This window comes from Callorhinchus milii, unplaced genomic scaffold (genome assembly GCF_018977255.1).
Source record: "Callorhinchus milii isolate IMCB2004 unplaced genomic scaffold, IMCB_Cmil_1.0 Scaffold4, whole genome shotgun sequence".
NCBI classification, from domain to species: domain Eukaryota; kingdom Metazoa; phylum Chordata; class Chondrichthyes; order Chimaeriformes; family Callorhinchidae; genus Callorhinchus; species Callorhinchus milii.
In genome coordinates, this window is record NW_024704745.1 from 7,203,916 (window position 1) to 7,228,107 (window position 24,192).

General features: G+C 46.5%; 1 protein-coding gene across 4 annotated transcripts in view; it reads right to left on the reverse strand.

Annotated features, from left to right (window-relative positions):
- Nucleotides 1-16,063: 16,063 nt before the first annotated feature.
- Nucleotides 16,064-24,192, reverse strand: part of appa (amyloid beta (A4) precursor protein a) — a 68,286-nt gene continuing 60,157 nt past the window's right edge. For all 4 annotated transcript variants that reach the window (XM_007903557.2, XM_007903556.2, XM_007903558.2 and 1 more), the window contains 2 exons: nucleotides 19,700-19,846; nucleotides 16,064-17,407 (listed from right to left, as the gene is read on the reverse strand). In XM_007903557.2, coding sequence (XP_007901748.1) covers nucleotides 17,306-17,407; nucleotides 19,700-19,846 — 249 coding nt within the window. In that variant the 3' untranslated portion in view covers nucleotides 16,064-17,305. The remainder of the gene's footprint in view (nucleotides 17,408-19,699; nucleotides 19,847-24,192) is intronic.

A 24,192-nucleotide genomic window follows, 5' to 3' on the forward strand; every position in this document is an offset into this window, starting at 1 on the left:
ACCTGACTAATGTGGACAGTCAGCATATAGACTACATCTGGTGTTTGACTACATTAACAAATCAGGTGAGTTCAGATCCAGAAAGGCTTGTTCAAACTGCACAGTGTTTTGGTTCTGCTGTATGTATGTAGAACTGCACTCACATCTGCAGTTCTACATACAGTCCCTGTCATGAGGACACAAGAGGCCGGCCTCGAGAAGAGGCAGTGCAGAGAAGAGCAACAAAGTCAATCCCGGCTTTAAATGAGTGATAAACTGTGATGAATTCCTAGCACTCTTCAGCCTGGAAAAGGGTTATCTCCGAGAGGATCTGACACACACGTATAGTCCACACGTATAGCTAAATAGGACTGAGAAAGTAAATCCATAACAATACCTACCGAACACTGAGGCACCTCCAGGGCCTGGTGTGAAACAATATCAGCTGCTTGTTGTCAGCTATGGCTGCCAGGTAATTGCCTGATGGGGAGAAGGCGAACGCTACGATCGCATTGTTCAGCTGTGCAGGACCCGTGGCCTCTCTGTGGACATGGCTTATGAAAATGAATGAGGCAGCACTCAAACTGGCACACATCTCTCACACTGACACACAGAGCCATCACACAAAGTGCTCTCACACTGACACACAGCGCTCATGCACTGACACACAGTGCTCACACACTGACACACTACACTCACACACTGACACACAGCGCCCACACAAAGTGCTCTCACACTGACACACATCACTCACGCTCTGATATACAGCGCTCACCCACTGACACACAGCACTCACAAACTGACACACAGCGCTCACACACTGATACACAGCACTCACACACAGCACTACACACTGACGCATGCACGTGGGTCTCACCCACCTGCTCCCCGCCGCACTGCTCTCGTAGACAAACAGGTCCCTGCAACAGACACATTTGTTTAGTGGGGGTCAATTGGGTGTCTGACATATACGGAAACATCACTGTGCTTAAGAATATCCAAACCAAACTGAGAATTCCATGTATCCCACCTACACATGGATATCCCAGAGAAAGATTGTTAGAATGGTTTTGCACACTCTCTCCCTGGAAGGACAACACCACCAAAATTACATTTGTATAGTGCCTTTCATTTCGGGAGATGTCCCAAGGCGCTGGACAGACAGGGAGTTACGGACCCAAGATGGGGGGCTATATCAAATGGAAGGATTATTATTACTATATTCAGTCTGTTTTCTGACACATATGTAGCATTTGGTCTCCGTTTCCATTATTAAGTCTTTCCTGACCTGTGAAAGTATTGCTGCCTTCACTCCCTAATCTATCCATCTTGTTGGATTCATCTTTCCTCTCATTCAAACCTCAAGTAGTTTACTCTCTCCCAGTTTGATGAGGACTTTTATGGTACTTTCTGGACTTAAGTAAACCTATGGCTCGGGCTGTGTGTCTGGACAAACAGTCTGAGGGAGTTGTAATATAATAATCCTTGCATTTGATAATAATCCTTTGCATGTGCCTTATCACATCGTTGAAACGTCTCAAAGCGTTTCACAGGATACACTGTAAAATTTACTGTGTATTTTGTGGATGAAACGCTGCAGACAGTTGGCGCACAGCAATGTTCCACAGACAGCCATGGAGTGACGGTGCAAGGGCAGGAGGAGAAGCAGTTGATGGATGTTAAGTGCAGACAATGGGAAAGGTAAGATTGAAACCAGGCAAGAACAGAACCATGAAGGTGGAGCTGAGAGGAGAGTGGTCTACAGTATCTAAGGCAGCAGAGATATCAAGAAGGACGAGGAGACCGAAAGAGCCCTGGTCACAGATGGACAGAATGTCATCTGTAACTTTCACCAGGGCTGTCTCTGCTGTAGGTAGCACAGAGCCAGATTGGAGGGACAACAGATGAAAGATTTTAGAGTGGAGCCGTTGAAGCTCAAGCTGCAGCTGCTGGTTACAGTTGTGAGAGACGTAAGGAATAATATCATTCAATGTAACTGTCCTATTGAGGAGGTGGAGCAGCTCCAGGGTTAGTGAGAGGAGAGATTTGTAAGTCTTGAGGCAAGCTTTGAAACGTGGTGAGTTAGAGAGGATGAAGCGGAGCGGAAGACATTGATGTTGAGGAACACAGTGGGAGAGAGACCAGAGTCTTGAAAGCTGCTGGAAAAGACAGTGGCTGAACCATGAAGTGCAGCAAGTAGATTTCCGTGAATATATCTGGAGGCTATTGGACGTAACTTGTTTAGAAAATATGTGGAGTGGTGGTGTCCCCTTTCGCTGCAGTCTTAATCCCCCTCCCCCGTGCATTGATCTGCACTGAGAACCTAATTCGTTCTGTTGTACATTTGGTATTGCCTAACTACGCTTTCTTTCAGTTGACTTTTGACTGAATCTGCTGGTAACCTCTTATATTAGCAAAAGATCCAAAAACATCCAGCTTGAAGGTGAAGCTATTATTTTTGTTTGCTTCACAGAGCCCGAGGCAGCACCAGAACCTGCCCAGGAAGAGCTGGACTTGTCCACCTACAAGAACACCCAGCACCACCACTACACCACCATGACATTCGTGGACTTGGAGGGAGTGATGTCAAAATACAGGTTACCTCAGCCATCCTCGGGAAGGCTGACCCCACGTCACTGAGCGGGCAGGTTGGCACTGGGGTGTAACCCTGAACCATCCTGGCAAATAAATATATTTACTGTTCATAACGTGTGATTCCAATGCTTGTTTTGTTTAACAAAAACGTTTTATTTCTCCCTCAAGAAACCTCAAGAAAGATTTCCCACTCTTTGCTGAATGAATGAGTTCTACCTTGCTCTCTGGTATCTCTCTTCATAGAATCATAGAATAATACAGCACAGAAGGAGGCCATTCAGTCTATCATGTCTGTGCTGGTTCTTTGAAAAGAACTATCCAGTTCAATCCCACTCACCTGTTCTCTCCCCATAGTCATGCAAACTTGTCCTCCCAAAATAATTATCTACTTCTCTCTTAAAAGCTGTTATTAAATGAGCTTCCACCACCTTTTCAGGCAATGCATTCCAGATCTGAACAACTCACTGTTTGAAAACATTTCTCCTCACCTCCCCTCTGTTTCTTTTAACAACTATTTTAATTCAGTGTCCTTAGGTTACCGATCCACCCGCCAGTGCAAGTCGTTTCTCCTTGTTCACACTATTGAATCCCCTCATAATTTTGAAAATTTCTATTAAGTCTCCTCTGAACCTTCTCTGCTCCAAGGAGAATAATCCCGGCTTCTCCGGCCTCTCCTGATAACTGAAGTCCCTCATTCCTGGTACCATCCTGGTAAATCTCCTTTGCACCCTCTCCAATGTCTTGACATCCTTCCTAAAGTGTGGTGCCCAGAACTGAACACAGTACTCTAGCTGAGGCCCAACCAGTGTTTTATAAAGGTTCATCATAACTTCCTGACTTTTGTATTCTATGCCCCATTTATAAAGCCTAGTATCCCGTATGCTTTTTTAACAGCTTTATCTACTGTCCTGCCACCTTCAGTTCTTCTTGCTAAAGAATTCTCACTCTCACCATATTCCTTAACAGAATTGTCACTCTGTTCCTCATCACTCAGCTCCCTGCTCGCACTGCTGGGCTCTCTGCTCACCAGTGCACATCTTTGGCATTGCAGGGGTTTGTTGAAGTGGCGCAGGTAAGCAGTGATGGGAGTGGGGAGTAGATGGGTGAGGAGTAGAAGGGGTGGGGAATAGTCTGGCAATGCAGGGAATGGTCTGTGACAGAAGGAAGACTGCAATCAAGTACATCTACAAAATCACTACACTTTTCAGTACAATCAGTTCAATCATGACTTTCTTGCAGCCTTAACAATAATCCTTCCATTTGACATCGCACCTTGTCATGTAGTCAAGAGATGTCAAAACGTTTCGCAGGATTTCATTGTAAAGTGAAGCGATTGTGTATTTTGTAGATGAATGTGGCAGCCAACTGGAGCAATCCCTAAGTCTATGCTAAGTCTCTGTGAGGTTGTTGGATCACACGACTGTCCACGTGGACCAACTCTCTTCTTTACTGTCCACGTTGATCTTTAACTCCGACAGGTCCTCGGTTTTACGTCTCATCCAAACGATGGCACCTCTGATAATGCGGGGCTTCCCCCAGCACAGCACTGGAATGGCAGCCTTGAGCTGAGCTCAAAGACTCAATGTGGTGGCTCAAGCTCACAAATTTCCAATACGGAGGCAAGACTGCTCACCACTGAGGGTCGCTCCTGCTGTTGACTGCCACGTTCACCTACAAAATCCATTTTACAGTGAAATCCTGTGAAACGCTCTGCTGCTGCCACTCATACACACTTTCATTACATCGAGGCTCGATTATGCAAACTCGTTGCTTGTTGACCGGGTGGGGGGGGTGTAGTGGGAGGAGGATCCTCTGCAGCCCGGGTCCTCTCCTGCATCAGGCTCCGCGACCCTATCATTCCCATCCTCGCCCAACTCTACTGCTTCCCATCACACCGAGGATACAGTTCAAGAACCTGGTCCTCATTTTCAAAGCCCTCCACGGTCTTGCACCCCCTACCTTTGCGACCTCCTAAACCCCTACCATCCTCTTCTCTCCCTCTGCTCAGAGAGCTCTGGCTTGCTTCACACCCACCTTGCTCGCCTCACCATTGGCGGGTGGGGCCTTCTGCCACTCTACCCCCACCCTCTGGAATTCCATCCCGCAGTCCCTCCACCTCGCCCCCTCCCTTGCCTCTTTCAAGACCCATCTTGGAAGGGATCAAGGTCACTGATTCGTTCGGGGTCACTTCCATCAGCTAACGTGGAGATTAAGGTGCCTGACTGACTGGGGGCTTAACTCACTTCCAGTCAAGATTGGTTTCTTTTTATAATAATAATAATCCTTGCATTTGATATAGCACTTTTCACGTCTTCTAGACGTCTCAAAGCACTTCACAGAATATACTGTAAAGTGAATTGACTATATTTTTGGGTGAAACACGGCAGCCGATTGCACACAGCAGCGTCCCACAAACAGTCGTGGATTGAAGTGACCAATTTATTATTGTTTTTTTTTCTTGAGGGATTATTATCAGACGTGTGGAGTAAGGAAACCTGCCCAAGGTTTCGCCCTGCCGGGAATCAAACCCAGGTCTCTCACTTGCCAGGCGAATGCTCTAAACACTGAGCTACAATGGTGGAGCGGAAGGTGTAAGGGACACATAGGAGGCTGGTGCCAGTCGAGCGGAGGTTGCCGGGTGATGGATTGGGGAGTCAGGAGGTCGGAGAGGTAGGGAGGTGCCAGGAAGTGAACGATTTGAACATGAGTGTTTGGATCTTGAAGTCGATCCGTTTGATGATGGTGGAGTGGAGTCTGGGCCAGAACTGGTGAGGGGGTTGTGGAGTTTGGTCCGGGTCACTATGTGGGCTACAGAGTTCTGAATGAGCTGGATTTTTTGGATAGTGTAGCTGGGGAGACCGGCAAGGAGTGTGTTTGAGTAATCCAAGCGGGAGGTGACAAACACATTGCCTGAAGGTTTCGGCTGCATTTGGGGTAAAGTATGGTCGAAGACAGGCAATGTGGCGGAGATGGAAGAAGGAGGTCCTGGTCAGAGACTGGATGTAGAGGAGGAACGACAGCTGGGGGTCGAACCGGACGCCTAAAATGCGCACTGGTTTGGTGAGTCTGAGGGAGAGCCCAGGGTAGTTGAGGAGTTTAGATCCGCAGGAGTGAAGACGTTGACGGGAGCCAAAGAGTATGACTTCCGTCTTGTCCACATTCAGCTGTAGGAAGTTTGCACTCATCCAGGCCTTGATGTCTGTCGATACTGGAGGAGACAAAACAGATTTGTGTGTCATCCGCATACATGTGGAAGTTTACCCCATGTCTGCGGATGACATCGCCAAGAGAGAGCGTATAGATTAGTAACTGCCCCCCCCCCCCCCCCTTACGTCCCGAGCCCCCAAAACACACAAAAAACTTACGTCCTGAGCCCAAAAAACACGTAACATTCCCCATGTCTGGTGACTGATGCTGACTGCTTGATACATAAGGGGGTGTTTCTTGTTTGTTAGGGTTGTGACGTAAGGGGGGGTGTTACATGTATTTTAGGGTTGGGACGTAAGGGCTGGGTGGGGGTTTGTGTCTTTTTGGGGCCAGGGACATAAGGGTTACATCTTAAAGATCCGATAGCACTTCTCGAAAAAAGAGAGGAGTTTATCCCAGTGTCCCCCAGACAAAATTGAACACTCACTTCATGGCTGTTTGTGGGACCTTGCTGTTTATAAATTGATTGCTTCGCTCTTATTCAAAATACACACGACAGTAAATCCTTCAGAGGCGTCCTTCTGGTTGGAAAGGCGTTATATCAAATGCAAGCATTTATTATTAATCCATATCCCTTTTAAACCAATGCAATTGATTGTTCCCTGTACAACCTTCCGGAGTAATGGGTCCCAGAAGGCATCTTCTCAGAGCTCTAACCCTGTGAGCCTTTGTAATAATAATCCTTGCATTTGATATAGCAGATTATCACATTGTTGAAACATCTCAAAGCGCTTCACAGGATATACTGTAAAGTGAATTGACTGTGTATTTTGGTGGATTGTTGTCCAGGACACCCCCCTCTTTTTGAATTGTGCCTTGGGACCTCTGACAATGCAATTCCCCCTCCCCCTCACACACCCACTCCTCAGCACTGCATAGGAGCATCAGCTAAGACTATGTCATTCCAAGTCCCGATGTGGGGCTTGAACCCACAACCTTCAGAGGCCGGAGTGCTCGCACTGCACCAGGCTGACATCCAGTTGATTCTTTCCTCTACAACCTGGGGCAGTGGGTCTCACAAGGCACCTTCTCAGCATCCTAAGCCCCCTGTGGGCTTAGCCTGCAAACTATTTTATGTTATCAAATCCAAGAATTATTATTAATTAACATTTTGCCCACAAAATATAGTCAATTCACTTTACAGTCCATTTGTGAAGCGTTTTGAGACGTCTCAATGTGATAAGGCACAGTGTGGGGTCCTGTAGCTTAGTGGTTGGAGCACTCACCTCGCAAGCGAAAGGACCTGGGTTCGATTCCCGGGCAGGGCGAAACATTGGGCAGATTTTCCTACTCCACGTGTCTCTATTTACCTAGGAGTAAGTAAGATCCTGGTAGCTAGTCAATTGGCAAATTGCTTTTCTAGAACAATAATCCCTTCAAAGAAAGAAAATGTAAAATAATAATAATTTAGTCACTCAATCCACAACTGTTTGTGGGAACTGCTGTGCGCAATTGGCTGCCACGTTTCACCCACAAAATATAGTCATTTCACTTTACAGTATATCCTGTGAAGCACTTTCAGACATCTCGAAACGTGATAAGGCTCTGTATAAAATGCAAGGATTATTATTATTTGGCCTTATAATTTAGTCACATCTGTGCCATGACCTGCTCTGTCATCCCCCACCTCCGCAACATCGCTGGCTACGCCACTATCTTACACTGCAGGCCGCCGAGACCCTCATACACGTATTCATAACCTATAGGCTCGGTTACGCAAATTCCCTGTTTGTCCGCATCCCCAAATCCTCTCACCATAGGCTACAGAACATCCAGAACTCTGCAGCCATGTCCTCTGCCACACCAGGCTCCACGCCCGACTCCACTGGCTTCCAATCACACCCCATCCTTGCCCGAATCCACTGGCTTTCCATCACACAGAGGATACAGTTCAAGATCCTGGTCTTTACTTTCAAAGCCCTCCATCGTCTTGCTCCCCTCTACGTCTGGAACCTTCTAATCCTCTACCAACCTGCCCGCTCCCTTGACTCTGCTTCACGTCCCTCACCTTGCCCGCCCCACCATTGGCGGACGGGCCTTCAGCCACTCTGCCCCCACTCCATCCCGCAGTCCCTCCACCTCGCCCCCTCCCTTGGCTCCTTCAAGACCTGTCTCAAGACCCCTCCCTTCTCCCCTCCCCCCCCCCCCGCCCTCCCCGATCCCGAACCCCAGCTCGGGTTCGAAACACTGATTGTCCAGCACCTTGGGACGTCCTCCTGACATGAAAGGTGCTGATACAAATGTAATTTTGTTGTTGTTGTTAGGGTTCTTGCAATTCTTAAAATTCCTTATATCCAAGTCAGAATCTGTTTTACGGTCTGTGGAAAACCACAGCTTCTAAATTAAGACAGGATTTCGCAAAAATTGTGTGTGACCTTCAGTTTTTATTGCTTTTCCACGGCCTTTGTCTGGAAAACATATTGGAGGGGTATGGATTGACATTAATGGAGATTATATGTGCGTGTGAACATGTAATAATAATACAGTGAGATAGAAAAATCATGGAATTTTGGTTTCGAGCAACCGATAAGGAAGGTTCCCACTTAGGGGAGAGGGAACTAACGGGTGGAGCCCACAATTGCTCTGAAACCCACATTAGGTTATTGATTATTCATCTGTTCTTTGTTTGATGTCTGCATAGAGAGTGTAATATGCTGTGTGGACACATGGTGCCACCAAACCTGTGTCAGCAGTCCTCTCTGTTGAGCGTAGGTTGGGTTTTTAATGCCTTTATTTGCCTGGAAGCAGGACCGTCTGTTCACATCCCCCAAAACACGCAATCAAGAGCTTTGAGACGTCTCAATTACATGAATAAGTCACTATATCAAATGCAAGGATTATTATTATTATATATTTCTCTCTCTTTCTCTCTCTCTTTTGCTCTCCCTCGATCTTGCAATCAAAAAGGCTAAGGGAATGCTGCCATTCATCCCAAGGTAGTTGGAATACAAAAGCGAGGAAGTGATGCTTATGTTTGTACAGAGCTTTGATCAGACACCCATCCTGAGACAGTTTTGGGTACCGCACCCCAGGAAGCCCTTGGAGGGGATGCTGCGCAGATTCACCAAAAGGATACAAGATCTAAAGGGTTACATTATGAGGATAGGCTGCACAAACTTGGGTTTGTATTCCCTGAAATTCAGAAGATTGAGGGGTGATCTAATCGAGGTGTTTAAAATAATAGGATAGAGATGAAGCCCTTTGAGATATCTCGATGACGTGATAAGGCGCTATATCAAATACAATGGTTATTATAATTATTATTATCATCCAGAGAAACTGTTCCCTCTGGTGGGGGAATCCAGAAGAAGGGGGCTTAATCTTAAAATTAGAGCTGGGCCATTTAGGAGTGAAATTAGGAAGCACTTTTTCACACAAAAGGTGGTGGAAATCTGGAACTCTCTCCCCCTAAAAGGCTGTGTGGATTCATGGTCAGGGTATCAAGGGATATGGAGCAAAGGCAGGTAATTGGAATTGAGATACAGATCAGCCATGATCTTATCGAATAGTAGAACAGGCTCTAAGGACTCAATGTTCTCTGTTCCTATGTTAGTCCCTTTCTCTCTCTCTTCTCTCTTTCTCTCCGTATTGCCTCTGCATGTCTCGCTGGGGTGATGCCAAGCTCATCGGATGTCTGGCATATTTTTTCCCGTGTGGAGCGTGCCAAAGCCTGATCTCAGCAAGAAGTTTTCTCTCCACTCCAGGCCAGCAAATCTCAAGGCGCTGGTCTCTTGAAACACTCAGCCTCTTCCGACCAAGCCACAAAACCCCCCAGCACAGATCTGTTTACAAAAACAAGAAGCGTTCCTGGCTCTTTCACTAGCCAACAGCTCCCCGGCTGTGTACCCCCCACCCCCGGGTGAGCCCTTCCGCACCTGGGAGCCTTGACAAAGCTTGATCCAGCCACTGGGAGTTCTGCCCTTCCTGCAGCCAGGAAAAAGAGTCAGACACAATGGCTCTGTCTATTTACTGCCCAGACACAGCATGTGCGAGGCAGCAGGTGTCAACCCCTCCCCTCTCTAACTGTGTCTTTCTCTAATTGTGTGTCTGTGTGTCTTCCTCTAACTATGCGTGTGTGTCAGCTTGGTTCACTCTCGCCTCTGAGTCAGAAGATTGTGGGTTCAAGCGCCACGTCAGGACTTGGAATCACACAGTCTAACCTGACAATCCCAATGCATTGCTCGCGGGATGTCGCATTGTCGCAGGTGCCGTCCTTCGGATGAGATGTCAAACCGAGGTCCCGTCTGCCTGTTCAGACGGACATTAAAGATTCCAGGGCACTATTCGAAAAGAGACAATCCTGGCCCAAGTAAAATTGGTCGTTCACTCCATGACTGTTTGTGAGACACTGCAGTGGGCAACTGGCTGCCACTTTCTGCCCACAAAGTATACAGTCAATTCACTTTATTGTGAAGCGCTTTGAGACGTCTCAACGACGTGATAAGGCGCTATATCAAATGCAATGATTATTAGTATTTTTTTGTCTTAAAACTTAAGGTGGTGCAAACTTGTGGAAAATTCATATACTCTTAGTTTGAAAGCTGGTTTTCTACAGTTCTTAAAAAAGAAATTGCCTCCAAAATTAAGATGTAATTTTTTTCTGTCTCCCTTTGTCTCTGTTTGTCCCTCTCTTTCTTTCTCACTCTCTGTGTCCGTCTTTATGTCTCTGTCTCTTTAACTCCCTCAGTGTGTGTGTGTGTATGTATGTTCACCCTCTTTCTCTCCATCCGTGTCCCCCATCTCTGTATCTCCCTCACAATATCTTTTCTTTCTCTCTGTCTCTCACTCTGTGTGTGTGTGTCTGTCGGTCTTAATGCAAGAATTATAATTATTTCCCCCTCTCCCTTTCTGTCTCTTTGTCTCTCGTGCTCTTTCTCTCTCGTTCTCTCACTCTATCTCTATCTCTCTCCCTTTTTGCCTTTCTCTCTCTCTCCCCTTCCTCCCCCTCCACCCACCTCTCTCTATCTCCTAATATAAATAAATCCCCCCCCCACAAAAAAATTGCTCACTCAATCCACGACCGTGTGTGGGACACTGCTGTGTGCAATTGACTGCTGTGTTTTGCCGTCAAAAAATAGTCAATCCACTTTGAAATATATCCCGTGAAGGGCTTTGAGACGTTTCAACGACGTGATAAAGCGCTGTATCAAATGCAAGGAATACTATTATTATTATAATCTTCCCCCACTCTCTCTCTCTCTCTCTATCCACCTCTCTGTCTACCTCCCCGCACCCCCCCTCTCTCGCTGCTGTGACTGAGCTGCTGACAGGCACACAGCGAGCACTCAGTGAGACAGGCAGGGCAGGGTGATTGATGCTGGTACTAATGACGCGTGAGAATTTGCACCGATCTTCCATCTTCGGTAGCCTGGAATTCCGCACCGTCCTACCTCGCTTGGCTCAAAAACAAGTTCAGGAACCTTTACGTGCAAAACAAGGCAAAGAATTAGCATTTTTCCGGATGCTGATTTACAGGGTTCTCTCTCTCCTCCCCCCTCCCCCACCTCCACAAACCCGTGTTCAAGAGGATGAATGGCTCGCGGGATTTACTGCCACTGACAGCGTAATAGACTTGAATTAATATCGGCCGATACAGTCATTAACCCCCACCAGCCCCAGCCTTGCAAATCTCCTTCCAACCTCGCGAGCAGTCAAACCCTGCAAACGCCTGCAAGCTCTCTTCCCGAAGGTGAAACCCATTTCGTATAATAATTTTGTCATCATAATTTCACTCACAAAACACACAATTAAATCCACTTGACAGTGTATCCTGTGAAGCGCTTTGAGACGTTGCGATGACATCACAGGGGGTTAAAAATGTAAGAATTATTATTATTTTTATTATTATGAATAATAAAATTTGGTCACAATTTGGCCCACGACAGCCATGCAATGAATAACCAATTGTATCTGGGGGATTGTTGGCCAGAACATTGGGGAGAAATTCCCCTCTTTTTAAATAGTGCCGCGGGATCTTTAACGTCCGCAGGAACCGATGGGACGCAGCACAGTTTAATGTCCCATCCAAAACACGGCACCTCCAGCAATGCAACCCTGGGGTCCGGGACGTCTGGGGTTCTTCGTGAAGAAATTGGTTAAGAAACCTCACAGTTTGTGGTTTGGTCTTTCGGGCCAACAGGGACTTGTGCAACAGCAGTGGAGGAAGCGAGGAGCTGAGTCCTGCTATATTTATCCTACGAGCGAGCAGGTCAAGCAGATGAGGCCACAACCAAAGGGATTAGTGTCTGAAGAGCTCGGTGGGTGCGTAGACTCGAGCCATGTTTGCGTGTAGCTGCCGCAGCCGATTACTCATAGTCGAAGGGCCCCAAATTCGTAGGAACATAGGAAACGTTAGGACGAAAAAAGATCAAGGTCCATCCAGTTCGCCTTCCACCATCGTGGCAGTCACGTGCATGTGTCATGTTCTGAACAACCCATTTATTGTATCCCAGAATATTATTTCCTTAAATAAATCTTTTTATCTGTTTTTCATTTGAAAGAATGAACACTTCCTGGTTCCACCGTCTCTCTCAAGAGCCTGTTCCGTAGATTTACCACTCGCTCACTGAAATAGCGTTTCTGCAGAATAGTTTTAAATTTTCGCCCCTTCAGTCACGGGCTGTCTCCTCTGATTCAACCTGGCCTGAGCCCTGAGACCTTCTTGTAAAATGTAGGATAGCACAGAAATATTGCAGACAATTCTTAAAATTCAGCTCTTCATTTGGGAGCCCATTTTCTACAGTTCTTAAGCAGTGAGACTGAGGGAAAGGTTTTGTTTCTAATAATAATAATTGATACTCATAATAATCCTAATAATTACATGTTCTGCGCTGCTTAAAGTGAGGAAACGGGTGAAAACAAAATATGCCACAAAATTTCACCCCAGTATATAATCTCACACAATCTTGCATTCCTGTTTTCATTTCGACAAATATAAAGGGAGAAGTGAATCAGTATTTGGAGCCCAGCAGTGGGAAGCATTGCAGAGAAAGAGCAAGGAACTGGGATTCGATTAGAGAATAGTACTTAACTGCCTGCCTCAAAGGTGCCGTCCTTTGGATGAGGCGTTAAACCCGTCTGCCTGTTCAGGTGGCCGATAAAAATCCCACGGTATTATTCAAAAAGAACTTCTCCTGACGTCCTAGCCAACAATCTCCCAGATAAATAGGTGCATAGCTCATTTGGGGGAATCTTGCTGTATAATGAGTCTCGCCTATGCCTGCAGCCACAATCACATGCAAGACAAGTTGCCATTATAGCCTAACAGGGAGGGTGGTCCTAGCTGGACAAGTAGCCGGAAGGCTTGCTGGACGGCAATATCAATGGCAAGCTATGCAGTTTCAACTGGTTAGACTCTGGCGTAGAAACGGGAGTAGGCCATTCAGCCCCTCGAGCCTGTTCCGACATTCTATAAGATGATGGCTGATCTGTACCTCAAGTCCAATTACCTGCCCTTGCCCCGTATCCCTTAATACCCTGACCTAACAAATATCTATCCACCTCAGTCTTGAAAATGTGAAAGGATCCAACACCCACAGCCTTTTGGGGGAGAGAGTTCCAGATTTCCTCTGCTGTTTGGGTGAAAAGCTGCCTCTTGATTTCACTAAATGGCCTGGCTCTAATTTTAAGATTATGCCCCCATGTTCTGGATTCCTCTTCCAGATGAAATAGTAGGGGACACTCTGGGGTCCCCAAGCCTTGGCTCTTGCCAACCTGTGTCTAACACTTTCCGGAATTAGGTGAGCAGGATGTGTCCCTCCAGGAAGAGAGTCCGCATGCCATTCGAAGACTATGTCTCCGAGATTTCCACGTGTAGGTGGGATGCATGGAATTCTCAGCTTGGTTTGGATACTCTTACGTATGTTGATAGGTTTCCGCATTGTGTCAAGACACCCAGCTCACCAAACAAAAAGGCATGTCAAAGGGATGGAGTTCCAGAGAGCGGGACCACAAGGGAAAAACTTACTTTTTCTTCCTTCTCTGCGAAACTGTCTTCTTTCGAGCTTTGCTGCTGTGGAATCTTTTACAGCGCCAATTTTGCGGTGAATTACAATAAGAATTGATGACGGGGAAATTGTTTACCCGCAGGATTGCGGGTGGACTTTTGGCTCTGCCGGAATAAATAAGACATGGTCAAATCCGTATCTCTCGCGGTGTCTATCTAAGGTCAGGAAACAATCGGAATGCGACAACCAAACTCATGTTACAGAGGAAATAGCACACTTTAGGGGCTGTCTCTCAACTTCCAACTCCAGTCAACAAAGTAGAGTTTCATGTAAAGAAACAACTTGGCATTGAAAATGTGTCTCAATACCAGGACGTCTCAAAGGATTTCAATGGATTCCTCATCACCCTGTATCCACCCTCCCTGATCCCAAACCCCGCTCCTGCTTGGGTCTAAATCCGACTGTCAAGTGCCTTGGGACATCCTCCTGACTTGAAAGGTGCTATACAACTGTAATTTTATATTGTATCAATTCTAGTGATATATTTTTTGTAGTTGACAAATGCAGCAGCTGTTTTTGCTCACAGAATCAGCCTACAAGCAGTCATAAAATTATACAGGGTGTTCACAAAGTTTTGTTACCTCCACGGTTTTTTTCTACAGTGCACTAACCAGCAAGTAGTTAATTGTAATCAGCGTTTAACTGTATTTAGATGTTCGGAGGATGGGTGTGCGTGAACGCCATCATTTTCATGGCAGATAATGATCTGTCGCCATGTTCGGTGAGAAATCTTCCGTCACGTGGATGGATTGACATGGAAGTTACTGGTATCAGACATTGTTACACTCGACTCACCTTCAGCAGAAAATAATAATTAATTGTAAGAAAAAAACAGGGGAGGACGGGCGTATCAGGACTTTGTGTAAATTCAGACTAAATTAAACACTGAATACAATTAAGTACTTATTGATCAGTGTACTATACAAAAAAAATGGAGATAACAGGACTTTGTGAACACCCTGTTGGTTAGGACATCGGGGGAAGAGAGAAAGTGAGAAGCTGCCATCTCTTTTCCGATACACATGAACGGGATCATTTAACGCTCATCCAAGCAGGCAGACAGGATCTTGGCTTAACATCACATCTGACAGACGTGAGACCTCTGACCATGTGGACCGCCCCCCCCACCCACCACTCCTTCCCCTCAAAATTCCTGGGTTGGAGGAGGGTGTGGATACTCAGTCTTGACCATAAGTGCAAATCTCTGCCGTGGGGGCATGAACCCACACCTTCTGACCCAGAGGCAAGAATGCTTCCGACTGGGCCAAAACCAAATGGTGCCATTGACAGTGGAGTTCTGTCACACTATCACTTTCCAAGTTACCCCCCACCACCTGACGCTGGATTTATTCGCTCTGCAGGCCACAGCGTTCCAGCTGGTCGTCACAAGCAGCGCCCCTCTCACTGCGCTCACTCAGGCAACAGCAAACCAGCCCCGGAGGTGCATAAACGCTTGCACTAATTTCATGCCGTGTTAACCACAATCACACAGCAGAAATTAATTCCTTTTCTAAAGACTGAGCTCCACTTCTCCACACTCCGCTCCCCCTGGTTGGATGACACGAGCACCGATTTTGGGGCTATGGTGTCATTACCAATGAGCGCACAACCTCCCTCCCCCTCGAACCAGGATTCTACCCGGGCTGAGCCCGCGAGACCATGTTCTCTCGGTTAAAACGGGGACACGAATCGTGGGGAAGAATTCTTTTAAACCCACTGCATTTAGATGTTTTTCTAAAAGAACCAGAGGAAAAATATACACTGCTCTCTGATTCAGACTTTTCCACAATTGTTCAATTCTAATTTTGAAGGCAAGCTGGATCTTACTGACTGAACCCCAGACCTCTGTGTGGGTGACATTAACAATGGAGAGACTTCCACCAGTACTCAGTAGTGCGTGTATTATAGAATAATAATCCTTACATTTGATACAGCACCTAATATCATTGAGATGTCTCAAAAGTGCTTCACAGAATATACTGTAAAGTGGACTGACTGTGTACTTTGTGGGAAAAATGCAGCAGCAAACTGCACGCAAACAGTCGTGGAGTGAGTGACCAAATTATTATTACTATTTTTTTTGAGGGATTATTACCCCCGCAAAAGTGATGCGGCAATCGACTAACACCTGAGTTCCTATTCACTGCTCGGTAAACAGAGATGTGTGGAGTAAGGAAACTTGCCTAATCTTTAATAGTTCAACCGAGGAGCGAGGCATCAATCTTCCCGAAGCAAACAAAAACACAAGCAAATATCAAAGAATCAAGGGGAAGCTATTTTTTTTTCGTAAGAATCGTGTTTAAATTTATTTATGTAATACGTTGTAGAAAGCCATTCTTAAAGCAACATCTGTACATCCCATCTAGCGACTGAGAATGTGTCTCAGTATATACACACCTATTTCCAGCAAGTCCTTGTGAGATGGTTTGGGTTGCTATTTTTGAGCCACAGACAGGGAAGTCGGGGTGGGGGGAGGGAAAGAACGGGAGAGGGGTAGGAGCGTAGGGTGGGGGTGGTGGGAGGGGAGTGAGGCATCGGTGGAGCGGGTGGGGTGGTAAAGTTTGCGGGTCACAGGGACACACGTTACATTCAAAAACTTATCAAAGGTTACACGTGGCAGAAGGGTCCTAGTGTTGAGTGATGCTGGAAATGGTAACACAAACACAGGCACACGTTTAAAGCAGAGCTCACACACACTGTACAGCGTTGAAGGTAAAAGCTTTCAGCTCAACAGCAGCTCTCTCGCGAAAAGTAGAAGGGGTGGGGGGGGGGGGTTGAGGGCAACAAAAAAGAAATGTTTCCGTCGTGTCACCTGGAATTAGTTATCAAACACCTAACGCATCACAGTTTTACTGCATAGTAAAAAGCCGGCTTTCTTTCCCTCCCCGCGCCCCCCGCCCTCCCCACCCCGTCAAGAGACAAAGAAAAATACCAAACCAGCATGGTATCCGCTCACCTGCAAAGCGGGTAAACCCACCAAGACAGAAGCAATCCCCACGCCCGCCCTTCCTCCCTCCCACCCACCCACCCACCCACCCCCAGCCTCCCCAAATGCAGCACAGCTATTTCGAAGCACGTCGCAATTTAAAAGGACTCGTTAATCTCCACAAATCACAAAGATAAACGGTGCAAACCCTTGCTAACAAGCTACATGATAAATAACAATCGGAGAGAGAGAGGAGAGAGACACGAAGATAATCATGCACTAGATACAGGTTAACCCCTAACAATTCACAAAAAACATTCATCGATAGATAACGTAGTGTTTAACAGTTAAAATGCTCGTCAAGAATACACTCGTGTATTTTTTTTTAAATTTTAAATTTCCTCCCGTTCAGGCATCTACTTGTGTTTTACAGCACAGCTGTTCAAAAAAAGGCGAGAATGAGCAGAGTAAATGTAAGGAGCGAGCCATGGGCGCGCCCCGGACACCCAATGGTACAAGCGATTTAAGATGCGGTCGGTCCATCTGAGGAGAGCGGGTCCCAACCCGCTGTGACGTGGGGTGGGGGGGACGCTCAGTTTTGCATCTGCTCAAAGAACTTGTATGTCGGGTTCTCGTACCCGTTCTGCTGCATCTTCGAGAGGTGCCGTTCCTCTGGGGTCACGGCTGCGTCCACCTGCGGGAGAGGGGGGAGGAAGGAAGAGACGGCGGAGGGTAGGGGGAGAGGGGGGGGGAAGACATGGCGGGCGGGGGTGGGGGGGCAAGAGGGAGGAAGGGCGGGGGGGAGGGGCCGAAGAGACGGCGGTGGGGGAAGAGAGGGAGGAAGAGACGGGGGGAGAGAGAGGAAAAGATGGGGGTAAGAGAGGAAGAGATGGGGGGGAAGACAAGGAGGAAGAGACGGGGAAGAGAGGGAGGAAGACACGGGGTGAAGAGACGGGGGAAGAGAGGGAGGAAGAGATGGGGGAAGAGAGGGAGGAAGAGACGGGGGAGAGAGGGAGGAAGAGACGGGGGGAGAGGGAGGAAGAGACGGGTGAGAGGGAGGAAAAGATGAGGGAAGAGAGGGAGGAAGAGACGAGGGGAGAGGGAGGAAGAGACGAGGGGAGAGGGAGGAAGAGACGAGGGGAGAGGGAGGAAGAGACGGGAGAAATAGAATGGAAGAACTCATCAATTCAACAACAACTTTTATATAGCTTTTATACAATGGCCTTCACGTGGGATAGCTTCTTGAGTGCTGTACAGTGGCGGTGTTGGATATCGAGCTAAGTGGGGGAGAAATGGGACACGGGAACGTGGGAGTAGGCCATTGAGCCTCTCGAGGCCTGTTCTGCCATTCTATTAGATCGTGGCTGATCTGTACCTCAACTCTCTTTACCTCCCTTGGATCCACATCCCTTGATACCCTTACCTAAAAATAAATCAACCCACCTCAGTCTTGCAAAATTCAATTGATCCAGCTTCCACAGCCTTTTGGAAGGGAAGGGAGAGAAGGGAAGGTGACCAAGGCTGTTGAAGAGGTAGGCATTTTAAGGTGGGATTTAGTGGGAATCGAGGGAAATAGAGCGTATTTCTTAGCCAATTTTATCACGACAAATGCCCTCAATTTACTGTGAAGTGTAGTAACTGCGTATTTTGCAGGTGAACACGGCAGTCAATTTTACACCCAGCAATGTCCCACAAAACAGCCATGAAATGAATGACGGTTTTTTATTTGGAGGATTGTTGGCCAGGACGCTGGCGACCAGCTTGATGGGTTAAGTGGCCTGTTTGTACGACGGGGGCCATTAGATTGCAGCTCAGCAAAAGCAGGGGTGGAAGGGGTTAAGGCTCAACCAGCACTGGGGGACCGGAAGAGAAACTCGATCAGAAACTCAGGAAGAATGGAAGCAGATCCCGCAATCCCAACAGCTGCTACTTATATTGGTATAAGTGAGAGGCCAGGATGAGAGCCTGAGAATGAAGTAAGCTCTATGACGGAAAGGATTAAAATACAAACTATTTGAGGCCTCTAGCTGCTCTCTCTCTCTTGCTCTACTGAGCCAGCTCAGTTGAAAGGTGGCATGTCCCGTCACGATCTAGTGGCTCAGGAGAAATTTGGCCTCCGCTGTTTGTATATGTCTGTGGTATGTGTAAGGCGCTGGGGCCGCAGTGTGTGTGTGTGAGAGAGATGCTGGGTCGCTGTGTATGTGGTGTGTGTATATGTGGTGTGTGTGCGTGTGTGTGTGAGGTGTTGGGGGCGCTGTGTATGTATGTGGTGTGTATGTGGTGTGTGTGTGTGCTGCTGGGTGAGTATGTGGTGTGTGTGTTGCGTGTGAGCTGCTGGGGTACTGTGTGTGTATGTGGTGTGTATGTGCGTGTGAGCTGCTGGAGCAGTGTGTGTGTATGTGGTGTGTGTGTGCACCTGCGTGTGAACTGCTGGGTGAGTATGTGGGGTGTGTGTGGGCATGTGTGTGAGCTGCTGGGGCACTGTGTGTGTATGTGGTGTGTGTGCGTGGTGTGTGGAGGCTGATTGGAGTGGGTGAGTTCACTGGTCAATCGTCTTCCGAAGATTAAGGAGGTTTTTCATTGATTGATTGATTGATTGATTGATTCATTCATTCAGCAACACGCACCCCTCTTTCCCCAACCTAACCCCATTCCTCCTTTTTATTTTTGAACACATTGATCCCTTTGTGTCCGTAGAACAAAAAATAGGAAAAGGAGAAGACTATTCTCCTGGCTGGACAACTCTACTATATTATCAGAACTTAACACCATTTCCCTGTCCCTTGAATCGTATCCCTCTGTACTCCTTTGCCCACCGAATAGTTATCGACCTCCCTCTTGAATATTTAAGACCCGGTGCCTACACCCAGGCACTCCCCCCTTGTACCCACAGCTCAGAGCGTGAGCGGGCGGCCCCTGCCTTCGGGCTTGTCCCCCCCCCGCCCGTGTGGACGCCGAGCTCAGGAACGACGGCTCAATCGCTCACCTCGATAACGCCGTGATGGATGGACGTGTACTGCTTCTTTTTCAACATGACCAGGGTGATGACAATCACAGTCGCTATGACAACACCACCGACCATCAGGCCGATGATGGCTCCCTTGTTGGATCCCACGTCTTCCGGGAAAAACACCTGAGGGCAAGAATTTGCACGGACATTTTAACCCAACCATTCAGTCTGAGCGCATACCCACATCATGTGACCATTTGCCCATTTGGGGTTGCCGCACAGTGCAGCTGCTTCCATCTTTACAGCAGGAACACCCTTCCTCTGGGCATTGTAATAATAATCCTTGCATTTGATACAGCGCTTTATCACATCGTTGAGACGTCTCAAAGTGCTTCACAGGATATACTTAAAGTGGAGTGACTGTATTTTGTGGGCAAAACGCTGCAGCCAGTTGTGTGCAGCAGTGACCCACAAACAGTCGTGGACTGAGTGACCAATTTTACGTTTGGAGGATTGTTGGCCAGAACACCGGGAGAGAGAAACTCCCTTCTCTTTTCAAATAGTGCCATGAGATCTTTAACATCCACCTGAAAAGGCAGATAGGACCTCGGTTTAATGTCTCATCTGAAGGACGACACCTCCGACAACGCAACATCCCCACAGAACTGTATTGGAGTGTCAGCTTAAAGTAAGTGATTCCAACTACCGACGTGAGGCTTGAACCCAGAACCTTCTGACTCAGAAGTGCTGAGAGTGCTACCACTGTGCCAGGCTGATCCCATCGTCCGTCACTGATGCACCAAAAATTAACCCTGAAATTAACGGCCTGAAAATTAACTGTCTCGCTGGATGTGGCGGTTTTTTCAGCCACAAAACAATTGGGGCCCTGATCTGTGCGTATTGGAGTCAGCGAGCACCAGACACTGCAAATTATTCCGCGACGGGGAGAAATGCCGACTGAATCCACGGCACTTCTAAGTCACCATAATACATGAATCGTCACATTTCTGAAACACATTCCTCAGCGCAGTCAACACCTCAGAAAATCTGCGATCACACTCCCTTTCCTATTAAGAAATCACGAAGAAATCTTGCAAATTAGATTTGCCTTTGCAAAACCGGGTTAACCGGATTGTGCTCAAGGACCCAACCTGAGCTCAGAAGCCAATACACACCAATTATTAATAAATCACTGAAGCTTGCAGTTTAAAGGGCTTTTCACGTAGGGCGAGTCTTGTGAAGCGGTTCACAGAAACAGCCGGAAATGCTGAGCAGGGAGCAGAGGATGAGAATTGAAAGGTGTTGACTCGTTGGCTAATGAGCTGGGCCAATAAAAAATTGCGGATATATTTGCTAAAAACTGTGGGGGAAATTTGACTGGTTTTGCGGGAAAATGTTTGGTGCTTTTAAGGTACATTTTACTGCCAACCTACAATTTTTCATTCTATTGATAAAAACTAAACATGAAGAAATAACACACATTAGATTGTTGCAAAAAAAATGATTAATGCTTTTCTTTTGGGTGACCCATTCCGGGGACGATGATGGTGGAGAGTGGTCACACACAGACCACGCAAGTCCGAAGGCCCTGGAAATCCGCCAAAAAACAGCCCTGCTACCAGTGTCTTGACTACAGGGCTACAGGAGCTCACCATCTCCAGGCTCTCAGAGCCCAGCACTGCACACAGACAGAGACCCAGAGAAAGACACACAGTCACAGAGACACACTCAGACACGCACATACACTCATTGACAGAGAGTGACGCACACACACATCCAGACATACACTCACAAACATACACTCATACAGAAAGACACAGACAAACTCACACAGAGACGCTCACAAACACACACACATACACAGAGACACACACATAACAACTTGCATTATATAGCGCCCTCCATGTACGGTAGTGTCTCAGTACGTAGAGGAAGAGAGACACACAGAGAATCTCAACAATGGAGCCTCTGGGTGGAGTGAAATCCATTTCCCGCTCGCGCACCACCGCACATGGGCATCTGGAGCCGCCCACAGTCACGTCAAGTAAACAGCTGGCAGCAGCAAGAGAGGTACGAGTGCCAGAAAGTTCTTTTTACAGGTTTCTAGCGGGCGGTGTTTATAGCAGAGGGAGGTCTTTATAGCTTATTTGCTATATCATAAGAACAGGAATAGGCCATTCAGCCCTTCAAGCCATTTAATCAGATCGTGGCTGATCTGTACCTCAACTAATCTTTTCAATTCCAATTTCCCGCTTTCTCCCCATATCCCTTAATCCCCTGACCTACCAAAAATCTACCAACCTCACTCTTGAAGGTGTGGATGGATCCAGCATCCACGGCTTTTGGGGGAGAGAATTCCAGATTTCTACCACCCTTTCAGTGAAAAAATGCTTCCTGATTTCACTCTTAAATGGCCTGGTTCTAATTTTAAGATTATGCCCTCTTGTTTTGGATTCCCCACCAGAGGAAATAGCCTCTCTGTATCCACCTTATCGAATCTGTTTATCATCTTAAATATCTCAATCAAACCACCCCTCAACCTTCTAAACTCATGGGAATGCAATCCAAGTTTACACAGCCTTTCCTCGTAACTTAACCCTTTTAGGCCTGGTAACATTCTGGTGAACCTACGCTGCACTCCTTCCAGGGTCAATATATCTTTCCTGAAGTGTGGTGCCCAAAACTGAACACAGTCTCCAGATGGGATCCGACTGACGCTCTATGCAGCTGAAGTTTCATTTCTTGTCCTTTGTAATCCAGGCCCCTTGAGATAAAGGACAACATTCCATTTGCCTTTTTGATTACTTTTTGCCCTGAAAACTAGTTTTTAGTGATTTGTGGATATGGACACCCAAATCTCTTTGCTTATCCACTGTTCTTAATTTCTCCCCATTAAGAAAATATTCTGCTTTATTTCTTTTGGGCCATAGTGGATGACCCCGCCCGTCCCTACATTGAACTCCATCTGCCACAGTTTAGACTTAATCTGTCTAAATCCCTTTGTAACTTCCTAGTCCCATCTATAATAACAATAATCCTTGTATTTGATATAGCGCTTTTCACGTCGGGAGGACGTCCCAAAGCGCTTCACAGAACACACTGTAAAGTGAATTGACTGTATATTTGTGGGCAAACGCGGCAGCCAATTGCACACAGCAATGTCCCACAAACAGTCGTAGATTGAAAATGACCAATTTATTATTGTTTTTTTGGTTTTGGAGGGATTATTATTATTATCTACACAATTTACTAAGCCTCCTCGCTTCGTGTCATCTGCAAACTTGGTTATTAAACTTTCTATTCCTTCATCCAAGTCATTTATATATATTATATATATAGGCAAATAACTGGGGTCCCAGTACAGACCCCTGGGGGACACCAGTTGTCACGTCCCGCCAATCAGGGAACGTTCCCTCTATACCTACTCTCTTGTTTCCTGCCTCCCAACCAATTACCAAGCCACGTCACAAGGTTACCTCCGACTCCATGTGCTTCCATTTTTGCTAACAATCTTTTGTCTGGAACCTTACCAAATGCCTTCTGAAAGACCATATAAACGACATCCATGGACACTCTCTTATCCACCATTTCAGTGACCTCCTCAAAAAATTAAACTAGATTAGTCAGACACGACCTACCCTTCACAAACCCATGCTGACTCTCTTTGACTGGCTCATAACTGTCCAAGTGTTCAGTCACTCTGTCCCCATGATGGATTTCAGTATTTTCTTTACAACGGACTTTAAGCTGACAGGTCTGTAGCTTCCTGGTTTCCCCCTCATAATTTTCCAATCTGAGGGCACAATTCCCGAATCTAGTGAGCTTTGGAAAATTATGATGAATGCATCTGCAATTTCCTCTCCTATTTCCTTTAACACCCTGGGGTGGAAACTATCAGGTCCTGGAGATTTGTCTATCTTGAGTCTCAATAATTCCTCCATTACCATTTTTTAAATTTATATTAATTTTATTAAGCATTTCTCTTTTGACTTATTTTTAGGTCCCCTGTATGGCTGGTATTTTGTCCTCATACTCTACTGTAATAACGGTAGTGAAGTATTTATTTAACAAGTCAGCCATTTCCTTATTTTCCATTATAATCTCACCTACATCTGTCTTTAATGGACCCACATTCCCCTTGACCATTCTCTTTTATATTTATAAAAGGTTTTACTATTGGTTTTAATATCCCTTGCAATTTTTTTTCATACACCCTTTTTGCTCTTTTTATTACTGACTTTGCTGCCTTTTGTAGCTCTCCCAGTCCTCTGCATTCCCACTTTTTCTTGCATTTGAACAAGCCTTTCCTTTTGGCTTGAGAGTCTCTAACCTCTTTTGTTTATCATGGTTGCTTAACTACACGATTGAAGCTTTTGCATTTTAGGGCTATGTACTTATTCTGTATTGTATCAAATACGTTTTTGAATACTTCCCATTGTTCATCTGCAGATTTACCCAATAACAATTCAGCCCAGTTTACTGTGGTCAATATACTTCTCATCCTATCGAAGTTTGCCTTACATAAATCC